The sequence below is a fragment of the Astatotilapia calliptera genome, chromosome 4, assembly GCF_964374335.1.
Source record: "Astatotilapia calliptera chromosome 4, fAstCal68.1, whole genome shotgun sequence".
NCBI classification, from domain to species: Eukaryota; Metazoa; Chordata; class Actinopteri; order Cichliformes; family Cichlidae; genus Astatotilapia; species Astatotilapia calliptera.
In genome coordinates, this window is record NC_137425.1 from 16,195,226 (window position 1) to 16,216,239 (window position 21,014).

A 21,014-nucleotide genomic window follows, 5' to 3' on the forward strand; every position below is an offset into this window, starting at 1 on the left:
TTGGGACTCCAATGAGAGCCATTATCCACAAACGGAGAAAACTTAGAACAATGCCGAACTTCAGAGGAGTGGCAACCCTATCAAATTACTCCAAGCATGTTTGAGTGACTCATCCAGATCACAAAGGAACCCAGAACAACATCTAAAGACCTACAAGCCTCACTTGCCTCAGTTAAGGTTAGAGTTCATGATTCAACAGTAAGAACCAACCTGAGCAAAAGTGGCATCCACTGGGAGAGTTCCAAGGAGAAAACCACTGCTGACCAAAAATAACACAAAGGCTGATCTCACATTTGCCAAAAAACATCTCAATGAAACCTTGAAACCTTTGGGAAATTATTACGTGATCAAAGATGAACTTTTTGGAAGGTTTGAGTCCCGTTAGATCTGGCGTGAAACTAACACAGCATTTCATAAAAAGAACTTCGTGCTAACAGTCAAGCATGGTGATGGTTGTGTGATGATCTGGGGATGCTTTGTAATTGATGGAACCACCAGAAAATAAAGAGACTTAAAAGTTCCTCCACAGTGATGTGAAAGACTCATTGCCAGTTATCGCAAATGCTTGGTTGCAGTTTTTGTTGTCAAGGGTGGCACAACCAGCGTTTAGGTTTATTACTTAATTACTTTTTCACACAATTTTTCTCCTTTAGTATTTACAAGGTTATCACAATTAATTTGCTCTGAAACATGTAAGTGTGGCGACCCTGAAAAGGATAAGCGGGAGCGAATGGATGGATGTATGGATGGTTCTTTAGGTAAGTTTTAATTCAGTTTGTTAGATACACTTATTCAACTGCTCACTAACAAAAATATCTAATCAGGAAAGGAACACTTTCAACAGCCAATGTATGCAGAAGAGCATATATGAATGCATGAATGAATGAAGTTGTACCTAATAAAGTGTCTGTCTGGCTTTGGATGGATCTGATGGGAAGAATGAAAGGGAAGCAAAACTGTAAAATATGGGACAAAAACAAAATAATGAGCTGAAATATGCCAAATAAACCTAAGAACGAACGACATCGATATCAGCAACATTTTTCACATTACCCACAGTTATTCGATCGATTGTAAGTAAGTAAAAACTTCAAAAATGGCTTCATAATTAAGATGGAAACAAATCAACACTGAGTCTGGAAAACCTGTTAAAAAATGGGTATTTGAATCGACTAACAACAGCTGCATCGAGGCGTTTTGTATTGCAGAGTGAAGAAGCACCAATACATGTTACTCTGAACCTGAACATCTCCTGTGATCAAGGACAAACACAACCCACTGGAGACAAAAGATAAAAGTTAATGACATGCAGTAGTGGCGTGTAAATGCATGGGGAGAAAAGAAGAGGCGTGGATAAATAAATGTTTAGTGCATCATGGGAAATCTTCAGGATGTGTCACCAACATCACATAACCGATGTTTCCTAAACTGAAGTGAAAAGCCGATCAGAATGAATCATTCAAATACACTCACACAAATTAAAAGAGTTCACTCTAACTTTAGCCTTCATTAGCCTCTTTGCCTCATTATAACACAGGTTAAAACACAATCGTTCACATTATAGAACAGGTACTGTTGCTGCGATGCTGGGATGCTTCTCCTGCCCTCCACTCACAGCCTTTCTTGTCTTGTTTGTTTTTCTTGGCTCAGCAGCAGGTCTGCTGTATGACGGATGCTGACGAGCAGCAGGCAGACATCCATCTGGGAGGAAACAGCACTGCATCCTCTGCTGGGCTCTATCGCCCACTTAAAGATCAATCAGTACTGAAGGCAGCTAAGGTTAGCACCAGCAAAGCATCCCCGAGGCTTCAGAGAAGCGTGTCTCTGTGAAAGCGATGTGTATGCTGCACTGTTACTGCTTATAAATAGCCTTTTAGGAAATGCGCACATTAACGTTAACAAAGCCACTAAATTGAATTTCTCACTCACGATATAGTGTGAGACAGAGGGATCGTTTTATAGTGTAAAATTCATGTTTGTGGGAGCCTGGTGTTGTCTTCGAGATAGGTGTCAGAAGTCATTATACTTTACAGTTTTAGATTCATGCTCAACCTCTTTTTTTTTCTTTTTTTTTTTTTTGTAGCATCAGTAGGTGGGATCCGGGTGCAGTATGAAACCTGAAACCTTGAGGTTTACATTACACCCACAAGACTTTCATATGCAGGAAGCATCCTGTGTAGATTCAGCCGGCACTTAATTAAGTGTGCGCCGATAACACTGGGTTGGATCACCTTTTGATTTTGATTCATATTGACATGATGGCATCACACAGTTGCTGGAGATTTGTCGGCTGCACATTGTTGCAAAGTGTGCAGAGAAAATATCACCCAAACCAACTACGAGCATGTGCTGGATCTGACTGAGAAAACAGGGACACTGCAGACTCATAAAGTAGATAGTTGTCATTCTCACAGACAAAATACATGAATCTGACTGAGAAACAGAGGAACACCAAACGCCATAAGAGCCATGTGCTTTAGGGCTGCCGTAAAGCACATCATTTATTGTACTTTTGTGACTCTAAGGGCTGTAATTTAGAAAATGGCCATAATGTGTATTCAGCAAGACCTAAAATTAGTGACTGAGATGTCACTGTTTACTGATGTCATAGATCAAGGGTGCCTAAAGGTAGCTTTTCCATAAACTATGTGATTGAACTTCTTTGTACAATCAAATGGGTCACCCCCAGAAAGGTTCAGGGAATTTCTCCAATGAGTGGGAGCACTGCGATCATAAAGGGATGGGTATGTTTAGCAGTAATATTCAAGTAGTTGCTTCGTAAAGTTTTTTTTTTTTTTTGTATTTCCTGCTTTTTAAAAAAGCAAAAATGCACCTTACATAATCAAAAAACTTACAGCAGCCAGACAAACACATGACATTTTCATCATAAGGCAACTCTTCTCCACAGGTGGAGCTGGAACAGTCTCTCTGAGCAGATGGTGACCATATTTCCATCTAAGTGCACTTGGCATCGTGCTGTCACTGTAATCTGTCACACACACCCATGAGCGCACGGACATCCATGAAAGGAGCACGCAAGCACACATTTGCAAATAGGGGATATAAAATAAAGGAGTACGTGCAGCAGCAAAATATCCGCTGAGACTTCTCTCACCGCTTCCTCCACCCACACAACTTATGTCATGATAATGCACTTATCACTGTGTGTGCTGCAGTGAACAGGAATCAGGATTCAAGGATTCGGTGAGGTAAACCTGCTTCACGGGCTGAAAAGCTCTTGTTAGCCATGTTTGAAAGCAGACTGGAGCATTTCAAGCTTCCTGATAGATGATTTTCATTTCCAAATACTGAATCAGGAAGTAAAAAGTCTGCCATTACAATAAAAATGCAGTTTCATACGTAATAAAACTACAGCTACAGCACAAAATGTGACACTCGTGTGGCCTCGGTTCAGCAGATGGCTGTTAAATGACGCACATTTACACAAAATTACAAAGTGCGTTATAATGTCCAATTAACCACACTGAGCTCTCAACAGGAAGTTTAATATTTTCACAGGAAAAACTAATCAACTAATCATATCAGTCGTATGGGAACAATCCATCACCATGTACTACAGGGCTAAGGGCTTCTTCTGAGCTGTTTAACAATCCTCTGAAACTGAAAACTTTCTTAATTAAACTTCAGCGAGGTCTGGATAGTAAGATGAAATCCAGCCTGGGTCACATACTGCGTGTACTGATGCTCTGTTCACAAATTCTTTATAGATACAGCTAATGATGTGCTTAACCTTTAAAGGCGAAGCAGTGCATATTGTATTTCAGTGGATTAGCTGGTGAGTTATACGAAGCGCTGAGGACTCACCTCCATCTGGGCTGAGAGCGCTGCCGTTGGATCTGTCAGTGCTGATCTCTACTCTAATAACTCACTATTAAGCATCTGCTGCCGATCAGGAGGTCCAGAGCAAATCGAGTCAAGCAGCTTCATCTGTGAGTCCTCTTGGCTTGCTTTACTCTCACCCCCCTCACTTTGGCTCTGTAAATACAGGGTGATCTATCCACGCGTGCAGTGAGGGAAGGCAAAAACAAAGAAAAAAGCACCTACCTGAAGCATAGCCTGACTTTGTTTATTTCAGTTGTATAGATTAGATTAATGAGAATATTTCTTCAGTCATTTTTAAATACACGTTACTTTTTCCATAACAGGTTTCCAACCTTTCTTTCTTTCCATTTTTTATACATAAGGTGATGTGAAAAAAGAACACACCCTTTCTGCTTCCAAGCCAGGTGTTCATCATGATCATCATATTGATGATCAGCAAAATGGGAGCACCTCTATAAAAGCAGAAGTTTGGGCAGTTTGCTGGTCTTGAGCATTCAGGTGTGTTTTAACACGATGCCAAGGAGGAAATATAAGCTCATCTGGTGAAAAGAAAATGCCACATACCGACTGTTCGGCGTGGTGGAAGATGGGAGACGATTAGGATTTGTTTTGGGCACTTTGCAGTCACTGAGTCTACCAGGAAGTCCTTTGTGCACCAAAGTATTCTAGAGTCTTCAGTTGTCTAAAGCTTACCTAAAATTTGGTAACACAAAAGGTTAATGATCCCAAGCAAAACAGCAAATCTCCAACAGAAAGGGTGAAAAAGAAAAATAATTAAGGTGTTGCAAAGACCCAGAGAAAGTCCAACTTGACTGAAATGCCGTGCTGTGACATTAAGAGATCTGTGCAAAAATCAATGCCGACAAACTTCAGTGAACGGAGGCAACATTTAATGATGAGTGGGCCAAAATCCTCCACGATGATGTGGGAGACTGATAAAGTCAGGCAGAAAATGATTCAAGCTGTTGCTGCTAAAGGTGGACCTACAAGCTAATAAATCACAGCGTGTGCTTAGTTTATTCACATTTGGAGACTCCACAGTGAAAGCATTCAATTTAACATGACATGATATGAAACGATTCAATAAAACGAAAGAAATTAAGAAAAATTGAGTTCAGAAACTGAGCTATAAACTGAATTAGCAAAATCGTTAGCATAATCAGAATGCTAACATCCTAAAATGATCAAAATCATAACTAAACATCGGTATTTAAGCTGATGTTAGCTCAGCTGTGATCGAGAACAACCTCACAGACCTGCTAACGTGACTGCAAACGCTCAAGTTTTATTTATTGTTTATGCATCTGTAATTAACTTAGATTCATTCCAGGTCCCTCCTGAAAGGATCTTGAAGCCAGGTAGGAAACCACTGCAGTAGCAGACAGCACTCATAGATTTCTGCTGTTGGTTCTTGACATAAATTTAATATTTCCAAAAAAAGCATCAGCTGCTGGTTCTTTCAGCCACTGAAAGAGTTAAATGGTTTCCATCATTACGATCACTGTACTAGAGAAGCTTTGCAAGTGAAACAAGTGGGGAAAGGCACGCAGACTTCATTAATAAACGAATCTTATGGCAGATGACGGCAGTTAGTCTATGCTGGTATTTAACTGGATTCCAGTGCTGTGTTTCATCAGTGAACTGTCCCATCAGACAAGTGGAAAAATCCAGGCTAATTAAAATTTTGTTAAATATCTGTTTATTTTCCTTCAATGTCATTATCCAAACTGCGGCCCTTTTCTTACTTTATAGGAGTCAGCACGGCCCTCTGGGGAAAAAACAAACATGCTGCCCACCACTGATTTTCGTGATACTTGAGATCAAATTTCCAGAAAATATTTTTATTTTGGTCATTTCTACTTAGCAGAGCAAAGTGGCCTGATGTGATGCACTGAGCTGAATTGCTGTGACCTTCTGAAATCCTAAATGGAAAGACCACTGGAGCTGAACTGGGCGCTGCAGGTCACAGAGAAGCTAATGGGGAGTGCAGTCCTGGGAGGAGCAGTGCTTTTTCATCTTCAGCTGTGCACCGACAAGGAGAAAGTGAGAAATGAATGAAGGAGACTCTTCCTGCTGAATGAATGAGAAACATGAATAGAAAGGCCTGCTTTAATGGGCCTGGGTTGTGTGCTTATTTGTAGATTTTTGTGAATAGTCCTGAGATTGATTTTGCCAAGTAAGTGCCATTATTAGTGAATGAAAAGGAAATTCTATTTAGGAAAACCAATGAATGTCAATGCTGCTCGTGTTTTCCCATCAGCTCTAATCTTTTGTAGCAGGTGCTGGATATTCATTTAAACAGATATATCTAAATCAAAGGCAGAAATCTATCTGCTACTTATGTATATACACTCAAGGGTCACTTTATTAGCTACTCATTGCTAGTACTGGGTTGCTACTGATTTAATTCTTCATGGCATAGATTCAACAAGCTGCTGGACTGTTCCTCTATGGAGATTTTGCGCCATATTTACATGATAGCATCACACAGTTGATGCAGATTTGTCAGCTGGACATCCATGATGTGACTCTCCCGTTCCATCAAGTCCCAAAGGTGCTCTAATGGATCTGTGTACAGTGAGATTGACATCTTCAACACATCAGTTGTAGAGGATTAGAGCTTGTGACATGGTGTGGTATCCTCTCAGAAGCACCCTTTAGAGCAGGTGTGTCAAACTCCAGACCTCCAGGCCTGATGTCCTGAAACTTTTAAATGTGTCCCCGCTGCAACACACATGAATAAAATTAGTAGGTCATTAGCAAGACACTATAGGACTTGACTGCACCCCAAGGTGGCAACCCCTAATCCTACTCAAGTAAATGTAAATAAATGTAAGCATTTGGAAAAATTGACTTTTATTGCACCATGTTCATGCCCTCATGAGCTGCAGCAACATAAATCAAATGGCTGAATTGCCAGTTGCCTGTTTCAGGACACCGGCCCTTGAGGACTGGAGTTGGATGGGTCATAAAGAGTTGGACCTGGTCAGTAATGATACTTAGGTAGACTGTGGTGCACAAAGTGTGCAGAGAAAATATTCCCACACTAGCAGACCAGGATGGATGCATGCTTTCTGCTGTTTATGCCAACGACTCTGCCAGAAATCCTAGACTTATCAGACCAAACATTTCCATTCTTGCTGAGCCTCTGCCAGTTATATCCCGTTTCCTCTTCTTAGATCACAGCAGTAGCACTTAGTTTGGTCTTCTGCTGCATTAAGGTTCAATGTATTGTAACTATTGCCTTTCATCTCAAACCAGTCTGGCCATTCTCCCAGAACCTCCGGCATTTCAATCCAGAGGACCGTTGCTCACTAGAAATTTTTTCTTTGCCTGAGTAGTCTCTGTAAACCCTGAGGTGGCTGTGTGGGGAAAATATCAGTAGATCAGCAGATCCCGAAACACGTCCAACACGTCTGGCACCAACAGCCATGCCACATTCAGAGTCACTTTATGTCAAGTTGAACTTCAGCAGGTCATCTTGACCAGGTATACATGCCTATGTGTACTCGAGTTGCTGTGATGCGATTGGCCGATTAAAATTTATCCCACTGCTTTGATCTGGGTGCGAGTACTTTGAGGGGGACTAATAAATTAGAAGGAGTAAAAGTGACTAAGCTCAGATAATTATAAAAATAGATTTCCAGGTCACTGAGGGGCGAGCAGAAAAAGTGAGACACGATCTTCACAGGTCCAGAGGAAATGTGCGCCTCTTGTTTATGACACTGCGGTGCTGGAGGTCTGGCTCGGCGTGAGAGCGAGAAACCATTGAGTATTTAACAAAATGCACTCAGAAAGCACTTCACTGATGCATCATGGGTAGCTGCTCTCAAATCACAGCAGGTTTGTGTCTGAGAACAAGCTCTTTTTCGATTTAATGAAGTAGGAAGAGGCAAAGTACATTTGGGCCACATCCTACAAAAACATAATGAGATTAAGCTCTGCTCCGCTTCGCCCGTCATCCTCCTCTCGATTAGATTCACCCATTTTAAATAAGCACAACACAGAGACCGTGTCAGAGTCACACACACCCACTTTTCTCTTTTTATTCAGTGATAAATAATTTCCTATGATCATAGGCTTTACGTGTAGACATCCGATCAAGGCAAGAGACAAATTAGAGGGCACACATGTTGCCACCATTAGAAAATAATAGCTGAAACAAAAAAAAACCCAACAAAAAAAACAAACAAACCAAAAAACAATGAGGTAAGAAGTTCTCTTTTTTATACATTTGTGGTGCTTCTATGTCTGTTACCTATACTGTTGAATGCACAGTGCTTTCTAATACAGAAATCCTGCCTCTTGTGTCTGTACATTATTTAAAAAAAAAAAAAAAAAAAAAAGAAGTAGGTCATGGCACAATACTGAACCAACCAAGACAGGGCACTGCAAAGTGTACAGAATAGCCGTATACATCATCAGACAGAGTAAGAAAAGTTGAGCAGGAAACAGAAAATACAAAACAAAAAGTCTAAGACTTGGCGAGTGAGCGACTGCGATCGGTTCAACACACACACACTTTCCAGGACAAGTCCTAGGGTCAGCAGCTTGCATGCTCCCTACATTTACGGTATGGTATGAATGTGTGAAAGAGCTGCAATGACTGAAGGAGAATGAATCAGCAGCTATTTCGATAATAAATCAGAAATGCTAATCTTCTGCTGGTTCCAGCTTCAGCAGTGACACCTCTTTTCCCACCAGCACAGCACTGATGCTGGGCCAGCTCTGCCGTGGTGTATTTTTGAAGAACTGGCTCACATTTTGACAGGTTTGATGGGGTAATTTCCGTGGGAAGAAGATAAAAATCACATTGGACAAATCGGTGGGCTGCATTTGCCAATCACTGCTGAATTTCTTGCAGTAGCTCCAAACGCGCCCAGTGAGAACAGTAGTTCCAACGATCCTGTGCCGACACCCCAGTGCTGGTGGAAAACGAATCATTTCTGCCTCTTGTGACTTTTTATTTTATTTTATTTGTTTAGTTAAGGAAAGGCTCTGTGAAGGCCAATGGAAGATAGGATGGATACATTGTATCTGTTTGAATTTGGTGCCGTGTTTAATCCAGAAGTGTGTGAGCTACGAGGTTGTGTCGATGGACAGAAGTCAGACTTATCAGTTCAATCTCAACATTCACTGATTTTTTATTTTTATTTTTTAACTTTCGAGAGACTCGCACGTCCCAAGGATGTTATCCATAACAAATCAACCTTGATAAGTCCACTTCTAAATCCTAACTAAGAGCCTTCTAGTAAATTCAAAACTTGCCTGAGGATCATTGTAACTTTACACTGGTGCTACCACTGCCCAGCTGGGCTGAAGACACCATTGTGTTGGTTTTTACTTCCTTTAAAGATATATCAGTATAAAAGTTCAGAAATTCACAGATTATTACCTTTACTCTTATACCAGTGCTGATGAGGAGGATGTGTCTGAGTGGCAACTACTGTAGTCGCACCCTCACTGTTAGTATAAATGGTACAGAGCACTGCAATATTGTCCCATTTACATGGTTCAAACCTAATTGATTATATTTGTTAAAGGAGCACTCTTTTTGTTGTATTTTATGCAGTTTCTATTTGTAGGAAGAGACCAGAAACAACCTCAGACATCACCCTGATGAAGGCAAGACAGCTAAGAACTTGTGGTGAGCAAAGAGTGGTGCAAATTAATCTGGACACTGATAAAGTAATTACTACAATAAAACCATGTTAGCTTGCACACAGTGCAGACTGTGTGCAGGGCTTTCCCCCTCACAGAGGACTTTTTGGGCTCCTTTAAAAGACCTTATGCCAGAATCACCAAATTGTTTTTTTAATTAAAGGTTTAATTTTAATGTGAAGTGTTCAAACCTACAGGAAAATAACTCACTGAAGGTTCACTGCAGGCCAGGAAAAACCCTGCAAGGGTAAATATATTTTTGTATTTGTGTGCGTTTATGTATGTGTGTGTTGCATTCACAGACATCACGAGCAGCAAACCGAGGCACAGCCCCCCTATGCATGGACCTGACCTGCAGTCCGTTCACTTATGCAGAAAGAAAGAAAGAAAGAAAGAAAGAACAAACTGCTCCTGGCTCACTTACTTCCTGTCCAACATTAAAGGAGAATACCACTGATTTTTTAGCATTCGCATGTTATTTTCACACCACTTGTAACTTCCAGCTTCCACTCAGGGAAGCTCCCAACCTGCAGAAAAATGCAAAACTGCAGTGATCCCTACAAAATACTTTGAAAAGGCCACTAGGCATGTGGCTGTGCTTAACGCAATTAAGTGTATTACTATAAATACGAGGTGCGTTTATGATGATTCTCTAAATTCACAGTCTTCTAGTTACTGGCTGTGGGAGTGTATCAGCATGATGGCGTTAGCTGATGGCTTAGCAGAGCTGTCTACACTCGCTAATACTTTGCTGCTATTAATAACACTATGCAAGGTCTTACAGTAAGTGGCATTCTCCTTAATGGTGCTTGACCTTGTATTCTGCTGCCCAGGGAGGTCAGCCTCCCCTTTGGGGCTACCTGTTCCTGAGCAGTAGCCGGCTGGAGACAAAAGAGGAAGCACACCTGCATCTTCCTCTCATCCACAGCAGCCCGTGTGTGGCCCCCTGACAGCTGTGACCTCAGCTGCTCACCTCTCCCACACACCTGGGGCTGTGCAAATGTGACAGGAGAGAATAAACCCCACTCTAGAGCCAAGCTTTTGCAATCTCCCACCTCCCCCGAAGGGTTTCCTTCAAGGGTTCAGCTCAGTGAACCTCAGTAACACTCAAACAACTTCAGTGGACAAAGGTGGTGGGGGAGGAAGAAGAAGAAGTAGAAAAAAAGAACACAAATTGTACAACAACAGAAAAAACACAAAACTAAAAATAGCTAAGAGAAGCCAAAAACAGCAACAGGAGCGGTCGTGACGGCGCAGATGATGCTGAGAGCGGCGAGGTGGGGCGGGTGGCTGGAAATCATGTCGAGGAGTGACTTTAGTGGTCCTCAAGAAATGTGCGCCAGCGTTGTGGTCGCGGTTGCCATGACAGCAGCACATTGAGCACCCTTTCCAACAGAACAACAACAGAGAGACACCATTTTTCTTTTTCTTTTTTTTTCTTCTTTTAAATCAACAGTGGCAGGGTGCTGCAGCAGCCTCGGCTGCCCTTGCACTCCCCCAACCTTTTGCGTCCATGTCCCCTTTAAGTGTTTTGTTCATTTATTCGTCTTTTTAGTCGCTGGGTACTCCACGGTGCTGCGGTCCCTCGACACATAAGCAGAAACTTCCCCCGTTTCAGGCTTCTGGCCAGAGTTAGTCGTTTTTGATTTTCAGTCATTTTTGCATGTGTGTTTGTTTGTTTTTTAAATCCCATGACATTTTCAGAGCCTCTCGTGTCAGTCCAGAGGCGACAGCGTTGGAATCCTCAGCCCGGGAGGCAAACTTTGCCTGCAAACAGCAGTCCCACTATGGTGAAGAAGATGGAGAGGACGAACAGCACGTATGAGGAGCCGACCACCGTGTTGTTGGGAAGCTTGTACGGCTGGCCTCCCACCTCGTTGATATAGAAGCCTATTGGGAAGATGAGCGCCGCCATGCAGAACAGGATCACTGGAAGCAAGGGAGGGAGAGAGGAAAAATATTAGTTCCTTAAAAGATGACTCGAATTAATCTGTAGCTTTTCCTCAATGCACTGAAATCTTGTGTGTAAAATAAGCTCTGGGGACAGACTGAACTGATAAATGACACTAAAGGAGTGTCAGCTCTTATTCTAGTCTTTGTTCTCCACAGTGGATTCAGAAAATTAAGCCTAACCTCATCAGCTTGAGCAGAAAGCATAGCCTCAAACTGACTTCAATTTTCGGGAGTTCATTAGTGAGATACAACACCGCCTTTCAAATGGTGTAATTGTCCCTTCAGAAGCAAACAGACCCATGGCATGCAGATAATTCTGCCTTGCATTTTCACAAAGATGAGAGGCAGAGGCACTCAATTATGTAATGTTAATGTGCGTCATAGATTATACATTAGTCTGACAAGCATACACTAGCCTGAGTCCAAGCTCGCCCAAACCAAATTTAGTCTCCTGTAGAAATGAGACATTTCTATTTTTAGTTAAATCTTCCTCCGAAGAGGAAACAAAAAGGGCAGCTGCGCAGACATCGCTGAAAATACTCCGAAAACTTCAACATTCAGTTGATGAACAGCAGCTGACTGCAGAAAATCAGAGAAATGAAACACTCAGAGAGAGACATGTTCATGAAAGCAGCAGCTGGAACTTTCTATAGACAGAAGATTGAAGCAGGCACTGAAAACACTTAAAAGCACATCATATATGACTACAAGGTAAACGCAGCACTACAATCATTAGAGTGAAACTTAACCAAGAAAGTGAAAAAGCCATAACTTATAACTTTTCGGTCACATTTTAATACACTGCTCAAAAAAATTTAAGGAGACACCTGATCCTCAGCAAACCTCAGAGATGTCCGTCTGTCCAGCGAGGAAGCAAAAACCCTGATTCAGTGCTTACTTATATAAAAAGTATAAGTTCAGGTGACAAAAGGATTTTTTTCCTTCATCTTCAATAAACCTGTGAGGTCATGAGATTACCGAAGAGCGTTTGGGGGACTGACAGTACGGAAAGGCTGGAAACCACTAATGTGCTGTGTATTTATACAGAGTAGCCGCACGCACGCACACACACAGTAGAGGTTTGTTGTTCACAGATGTGCAGCTCAGCATCAAAATCTTGATAAAATACTGATTAACTTTGTTTGGACTTTGAGTGATGTTCTTAATAAATGTGCAACATTTTCTAAGGAACCATGTCAACGTCCTCGTCCAAACCTGTCTCAAAAATCCCAGAAATCGTCCTCTTTGCCAGTTATGCTTGCATTCTGACATCGTTTATATTTAAATAATATTTCTTACAGCACCTGAAGGCAGCATTTTTCCACAGTTAAATGTTTTAGCAAATCTCTAAAAGAAAGCCAGCCAGCAGTAATGGGCTTGATTTAAGCTTTCAAGTTTGTAAAGTTTGTGTGTGAATTATTTGTTGGTAAATCATTAACTTCTTCCCTTGAGCTCAAAATGAATTGACACCATTTCCCAGACTAGCAGAATGTACCATTAGTTTCAGTAAATGCTCCTCCAAGAACCATAAACAAGCTCTTTATGCCACCTCAGGCTGATTAACACAGTACATTTCTCTACAAGCTTAAAAGGTGCAGATCAGTAATCACATTTTAAGCTTTCTAAACAAGCACATTGCAGCTCCGTTTATACGCTGCAAGTCAAGTCAAATCCAGAAAAGGGATTTACCAAATTTACAAATGTTAGAAGCTGTGGTGGAAATGACACGTTTGCAGATGTTGTAGTTTCCTGAGACTGCCACTAGATGTTACATGAGAGGTGTGATTTACTAATTGAACCTTTAGTTAGGCACAAAAAACGTGTTCATCAAAGTAGAAAAGATAGTCCTAAGATTTTAAGTTAGAAAAGCAAAAGCAATGCTGAAGGAAACGCCGTCGAAGACTAACCAGAACAGAACAAATACACAAAGTTTTCCAAGGCTGAGGTATAGGACAGTAAACTCCACTCCATGTGTTCTTTCTTATCAAAGCCCATCAACTACTTTACCCACAATGCAACTCAACCGTAATATAGACCCAAAATAAACCCCCCAAAATGTGCGACAGCAAATACATTAATTGGATTTCATACAAATATTGACACTTTCGTCACTGAATAAAAACCGAGATTAAATTTGTTCTGGGGAGACTAGATCCAATCAGAAGTGTAGAAAGGCAGGACAAGTTTGGAGGTGATCCGATTAGTTCAGCTGACTCTTTTCCTCCCAGTTGAATGAAAATGCGACAAAATGTCAACATTTAGGAGGAAGAGATGAGTAGATGCATTTCACATTTGATGGCAAGGAAAATAAGATGCTTTCTAAACTGTGTGGAGCAACTTTCCCTGGTAAAACACAACAAAGTTTACACTTTAGATTTTAGTCACCTTCATCAACTTACGATGACATTTAGTTGTCAAAAACTAAAAGCATTCAGGAGCTTGTAAAACCACATTTAGCAGCAATAGCTTGAAAAAGAAAAACTTTTCTAAATGACTTTATTGGTATCTCACATCATTGTGGAGAAATTCTGGCCCACTCCTTTTACAACGATGCTTCGGTTCATTGAACTCTACAGGCATTTGTTGATGCACGGCTCTCTTCAGGTCTCTCTGCAGCATAACAATCAGGTTAAAGTCTGGACTTTGACTGAGTCACTGCAACACCTTGTTTCTTTTCTTTTCAGGCAATTCGGTTGTATATTTGCTTTGATATTTGGGATCATTGTGAATATTTTTCACTTGTGAATCATCTCTCGATGCACAACGATAAACTTCAAATTGCTTCAAAACGGCCTCATAACTCCTCCCAGCATCAGCAGCAATGACGGCTTTCTGTTGGCACCTCAATGCTACAGATCTGCAAACAGCCAAAGCTCTCACTTTCTAATGATCAGTTAATCAACTGCATTTATTTCTTGTTAAATGGCGAGAGTGTAATATTACATATACTGTATTTCATCTAAGACCTGCTAAGGACCAGATAATTTTCCTTTTTATATTATTAAACGGCTACATATCGGAGAACTCTGAATTTAATGTCTCAGTGTGTCTTCCAAGTACATGATGTAGAGGTCAGGCCCCTACAGGAGCTCAGCTACCATGGGACATGTTTTTTTTTTTTCTGTGTTAACCTGGTTTCCTTCTGCAAATCCAATTCCGCTGATTGGTGAGCTCTGACAATCACCATCAAGCCCTGCGGGATCAATTAGCTCGGCGCGTTGACCGCATGCTGGGAATCGCTGCTTTTGCAACAGGCACCATTCTCAATAAACAGTGTGATGTTCTGCTCAACACACAGTGGTCAAGTCAGCGGCTGCAGAGCAAGCACAGCAGAGATCAGGGATGAAGCCATCGTGTGGTTTTACTCAAATGTCCAGGAAGTAGGTGAAAAATGGAATAACAAAGCTGTTGCCAATAGCAAAGGTTCCCTTTTCTCTTCCTTCCTTTGAAAGTGTTGTAACTGAAGCTCGAGGTCCAGTTGAGACAACTTATGTAACTCACAGTGACGTTAAGCAGCAAAGCAAACTGTGGTTTTTGAATCCAAATCAATGGCTGTGCAGAATTTGTGGAATAGCTTCAAGTAATTAAAAATAACTGATCTATCAAAGAGCTTTTCACCATTTTTGTGCATTTTTTTTTCTTTAGATCAACACTTCTTTCTGCACTGCCTGAAGCAGCAACACCGCAAACGGAAACTGCATTAGATATCCTTTCCTACATCAGTTCAGAGTGACTTCCTTGTTGTTTAGAAAAAGTTGTGTGTCCGTACTCTAGAAGCCCTGTTGACTTATTGAGGTTATGTGACATGTTGTGAAAGCATAAAGAGCCATTTTCAGATTAGACAGACATAGGAGAGAAATGCAATGCTCAAAGCACCCTGAATAGAAATCAATGCCAGACGGCGAAGATGGCAGTTTACCCCGAAGAGCCAATAAGAAATCCGAACTGTGAAATATATGAGCCGGTCCTGCTCTTGCACTGATGTGTGAATACAAGTTCAAAACAGCATTAATTGTGTGGTGACAGGCGTATCAACTCATTACTGTCACAAAGATGCAGATAAGCGGTGGCAGTTTGGCTCACCTGAAAAAGCGGGTGACCATGTGTCACGGAGGTACGATGCAGCGGTTTGGGTTCGATTCTGACCCAGGGATCTGATGTGTGTCTTCCCCAAAGCTCTAGCCGCACTTTCCTATTTAAAAAAAGCTTCACTGTCCAAATAAATAAATAAAAGGGAAAAATGCCCCAAAACATCACGTTTTAAATACAAATTATAATACGTACAGTTTCATCCTTGTGAGCTTTAAAAATTAAAGTTTAGAAGGGTTTAAAATAACTGCCTGGAGGCAACACCAAGATAGCTGCCCAGCAACGCTTGCTTTTAATGACTGGGTTACAAGCAGCGTTGTCACAGAACGAGAATTTCATACTTTATACCAATACCCAGAAAAATATTCAATGTCATTTTCTATATCACGGGGTACAGAAGTATAGAAGATTTAGTTTTAAAGTAACTAATTAAAATGATTTACATAATTTCATTTCAGATGGTGGAGGTAAAGTATATTTTAGAACTTACTAATAAACAAATACATACCTAACGCATCTAAATCATTAAATTATTGCACAAAACGTATTACGGTAAAGTTGTTCTCCACACTCTGGACTCTCTCCTCAGTTCATCTACGGCTTCGGCGCAGATCTGCACAGTCCTGGCCGCTTCCCCATGTGTCTGTGACACCAACAAGACTACACCACCAGGACTCTTCCATCCATGAGCTGCAGTCCACTAGCCGAATGCTTATAACATTTGGCTAATGTGGCTATCGGGTAACTGCGAATAGTTAAATGGCTAATGTTAACATGAGCTTTACTGGCCTCTTTAAATTCCTCCTGAAGTATTGTTCAGTGTTAATGACATCAACTACTTCAGCTGTTAGCAAAGGAAGGAGCTGTGTGCTTTGCGTCAAGTGGAGGAGGCACGACAGCAAAGATAGTATCGATATTGTTGCAAATGAGTTTCTTAATGTTAATTTTAGTATCTGAGTCTCAATTTTTTTGGGACAAACCGATTAACAAATTTTAATGTTTCGCTATACAGTTTCCCGAAAAAGAAAAATCTGAGACTTAATTCCTGCAATTCACAGATTAAAGGTTTTACTAGGATGTAGAATATGCATAAAATAACAGACTGACTATAAACTGTTAAAATGAAGCAAAGAGTCTGTTTTTAGATTCTCCTGCAATTTAAATTTCAGACAGTTTAAAGTTTTATACGCTTTATTCTCTTAAGGCAAAGATATAGAAATCCAATAAGTGAGTCGTGCCTATCTGTTTGCCACATTACCCCAAAAATATAATAAAACTAGGAATATTTATGGGTTGGCAACCAAGCTGTAACTGCGCCTGCATTTAATCTAAACAAGATTAACCGAGTGTGACATTCACGCAGGTATTTTACTAACTAATAAACCGGTTTTACAGTGTTGTGCTCCTATTAGCCGTTTTTCATCACGAATAAAAATTCCTGCGTCATCTGATGAGGTTTTACTCATAAACCTACCGGTTTGCTTTCCTCCTGTCTGTTAGCGAGCACAAAAGATCCCAGCAGAGTAAACTTGCATCACAATTCGAGTTTAGATTCATGCCCGCTCATTACTCCGGACATGTGTTTATTCGTGAGGCGAGCTAAAAGGCAGCCAAAAATACACGACTCAGCGTTATACCTGAAAACTTGAGCAAAGTGCACTTCAGTCAGACGCTTCTCTTAAGTGTTTCAACCAGTGACATATGGAGCCTTCAGAGAAGCAGTCATTCTTTGCACTCAAACAAGAGAGCTGCAGCAATTATCCGATTAATTCTTTAGTTGATTGACAGAAAATATCTAAAAACAACCATCAGCTACTTAATCATTTAAGGACCTTTTCTAAAATAGTAAATGCACAATACTTGAGCTTTCAAAGCACTTTCTTTCCACAAGGCTCATTCACCCATTTACACATACTCACTCATACATAAACCCCTTTCTATGCCTAAATCCTTTTAACTACACACACACACACACACACACACACACACACACATACACGTACGTTAATGGATGCATCCTAGAAGCTTCCACAAGGATACTTCAACACATAAGACTGAATGAGAGAGATCGAACCACCACGCTTCCAATTAGCAGAAACCTGCTCAAATGACAAATATGCAGTTTTTCTTTCTTATGGCAACAGAGATTTAGAAAAATAATTTAATCATTAATACAAATACTTGTAAAGAGTAACAGTTACCACATTACTCATGCTACAAGTAGTTATTCTGCTCCCTTGTTCAACTTGCTTAAGCATACATTTTCTTTTCTATAGGATGCTGATTTAATTTTTTAAAATACTATTCAGAATATTATTTTAACATATTTATATTATTTCTGTGAATTCACCGGTGCAGCGTTTTCCCTACATCTGGGGAGAAGTGTCACGGTTTTCATGCTGTAGACTGAAGTGTTAATAAATCCAGACGATCTAATATACAAGTCTAATCTGCAGCAGTAACCACTAACAGCAACTATGAGAGCTGCACTTGCTTGTTAGTGTATCACTAAAGAGACCGATGCTGCTCATTAACAGATGACTCTTTGCATCAGAAATGTGACAGATTTAAATAACAAGATACTGCAAAGATAAGTTAGAGGTCATTTAGAAGCAGGCAGCACGAGTTGAGCCAACCAAACAGCAGATAACGAAGATTTCATGCACAGCATATACTCTATATTTCCATAAGTATTCACTCACTCATTAAAATCATTGAATTCAGGTGTTCAAATCAGTTCCATGACCACATGTCTATAAAATCAAGAAGCTAAGCACGCAGACTGCTTCAACAAACATTCCTGAGAGAATGAGTGTCTCTTATTTTCCAGCGTGGTACCATGATAGGATGCCGCCTGATGGACGAGTCTCACTGCTCGTGTAAACTTTGGTGGAGGGGAGATTTTGTGTGGTTGTCTTTCCAGGAGTTGGGCTCAGCCCCTTACTTCCAGTGAAAGGAACTCGTAATGTTTCGGCATAACAAGACTTGGTCTCTCAAGTTCATATGTGTGTGAAGACAGATGAGAGAATAATTTTGGCAATATAGTGCATCATCTTTTGGGCTCTAAAAGGATAATTTAGTAGCTCTTTCTGTGAAATGTTTCAGTTGAACTGTTGTATAGGGAGTATAAGCACATGCTAGTTTTTCAGATAGGACTGCCTGAATAAATCAAACCTGAATTTTGATTCCATTAAGCTTGTTTGGTGGTTCTTCCTTCAGCAATCAGATTCTAATAACTTCTTGTGCTCTGCAGTTTTACCCCTGGAAACATGTGTCCACATCAGAAATGCTTCAGTGCTCCACCAGCAGGCATACCACCAGTGTGAGCACTACTGCTTTATGTTGCTGGTAGTCTCTGACTCTCCTGAGTGCTGATGTTTTTGGGGTTTTTAAAAAAATTCAGGTCTTTAAACAGTATCTCTTATTGTGCACCAGCAGTAGTCACAGATTACGTTTTAATCAGTTAGACACAACACAATTCAGCTCTGACATTGCAACTCATAAACCTGAATCACATAAATGTGCAACTACCCAGAGAAGGACCATAAGCAGCAGTTTAACCCCCTTTAAGAAAGAACACAAGATTTCCTCTTTTTTTCCCCTCAACTCACATATTTGAAACACGACATTGATGCCTTGACTCACTTTTCTCAGGATGGATCACAGATTTTTAATTCAAAATTTGCAGGATCTGGGTGGCTTCTCTTGCAAAACAAACACAATAAAAAAAAAGGATCAATAGGCTATTTAATAAAGTTGGCATCCATGGAAACCAGTTCAGTGTTAAATCTAGAAGAATGATTCTGTTTAAAGTGGTAAAAAAAAAAAAGAAGAAGCTGTAAATAGTATCCAAAGAGAGAGAAAAGGCTGCTTTGTTCATTTTCTAACTTCATTAATTAGCGAATGGTTTGCAGTTACTGTTAACGAATCTTCACAATGACATTTTCTATAACTCTGCATCCACTCCACCCCCACAGATGACCTTCATATTTTGGGGGAAAACGCTGCTGGTGTGCACACAGCGATACACAGAGGCGGGCCTGTGCCAGTTACACAAAGCTGTCCATTCAAGTCCCGATGGCCTGGAGCCAGTAACACTACACACTGCCCACCTCCTCTCAACCTTCATCACCTGTTTTGCCCAAAATGAACCAGCCCTGCCTTCTTGCTACCAGCTTCACTTTATTCCTCTCTTTCGATTTGCATCCTTACATGGGCAACAACCTCTCACTTTATGTCTAAAAACAAGATTACTCGCTCAGCTTGCCATCTTTACCATCACACCAGTTTTTTTTCTCACTTAACCCCCCTCCCCCCCTTCTCTCAGCCACATGAAATATTTTAGACGTCACAGCAAAAATTCAGCAACATCAAGCACTTTTCTCCCCTTTTCATCCACCTTACCCGCTCAAGAGTTACAAGAGAATCCCAGGTAGACCATCAGTCTCTAAAGTGCCAACTAATGGGGGTACTAAAAATAGAAAAAGTGATGCTTTTCTATCACTTTTCCCTCTGTTGCCACAGGCGTAGCTTCATCTCTCAAATAGATCACAAGTCTTTTCCTCCTCCAACCTTTTTTCCCCTCATTTATTTCCTTGCTGGTAAACGTTTTCATGCTTTAAAGCTGAACTAAAAATATACCTCTTGTCTAATATGCCCAGCAGAAGCTGTACATGGGAAGGGAGGAGGGTGGTGTGGAGGGGGGTAACAACTGCTCACAATTGCCATGGCAACGCTCTTACTTTCCTTTGAGTACAGTCGTTAAACAATGACTCGACTGCTTTCATTTTAGCATGTAACACTGTTTTGTGATTAGTGGACAGGCAGTTTGTGTAGCGGGGGAAAAAATAAATTAATTTAAAAAAATTAATAAATAAAAGAAAATCGGGATTCTGAAAAGCAGTGATTCATCACATGATCAGGAAAAAAAAAAGTAAAAATAAAAAATATGAATCTGCAATCGGCCAGGCAGGCAAAAGAAACTTCAATGTTTATGGAGAGAGAAAAAGAAATACACAGGCTTTCAAACAATTTTTGCAGGGCATTGTGACTTCACATACCACTGCTGCATCTGTACGAGTACGTTCAGGTTTGTCTTTGTCTGACCAATCAAATGCCACCCTCCTACACAGCCTTACGAAACCAGCCCAGACACAGTCAGTACGCGAGATGGAAGTTCTTATCGAATGGTGGAAGCGTACCTTTACAAAAATCATGTCCGGGGGGGGGGGGGGGGGGGGGGGGCAGAGGAGCTGCGATTTCAAGGCAAAGAGGGAGATTTAAAAAAAAAAAAAAAAAAAAAAAAAAAATTGCCGTGGCACATAGGCCACCCACTCAAGTACCAGACAAACTGCATAACTCAATATCGGCTTCAGGGAGAAAGCATAATCGACAAGAATGCAACAAAATAAAAAATAAAATAATTCTCATAAATGTGCAAATGCAACAAAACACACACACACACGCCC

The 21,014-nt window shown here is 40.7% G+C and overlaps 1 protein-coding gene across 1 annotated transcript in view; it reads right to left on the reverse strand.

Moving 5' to 3' along the window:
* Positions 1-7,858: 7,858 nt before the first annotated feature.
* Positions 7,859-21,014, reverse strand: part of mosmoa (modulator of smoothened a) — a 29,898-nt gene continuing 16,742 nt past the window's right edge. The window contains exon 3 of the mRNA XM_026165032.2: positions 7,859-11,433. Within this exon, the coding sequence (XP_026020817.1) occupies positions 11,249-11,433 (185 nt within the window). The 3' untranslated portion in view covers positions 7,859-11,248. The remainder of the gene's footprint in view (positions 11,434-21,014) is intronic.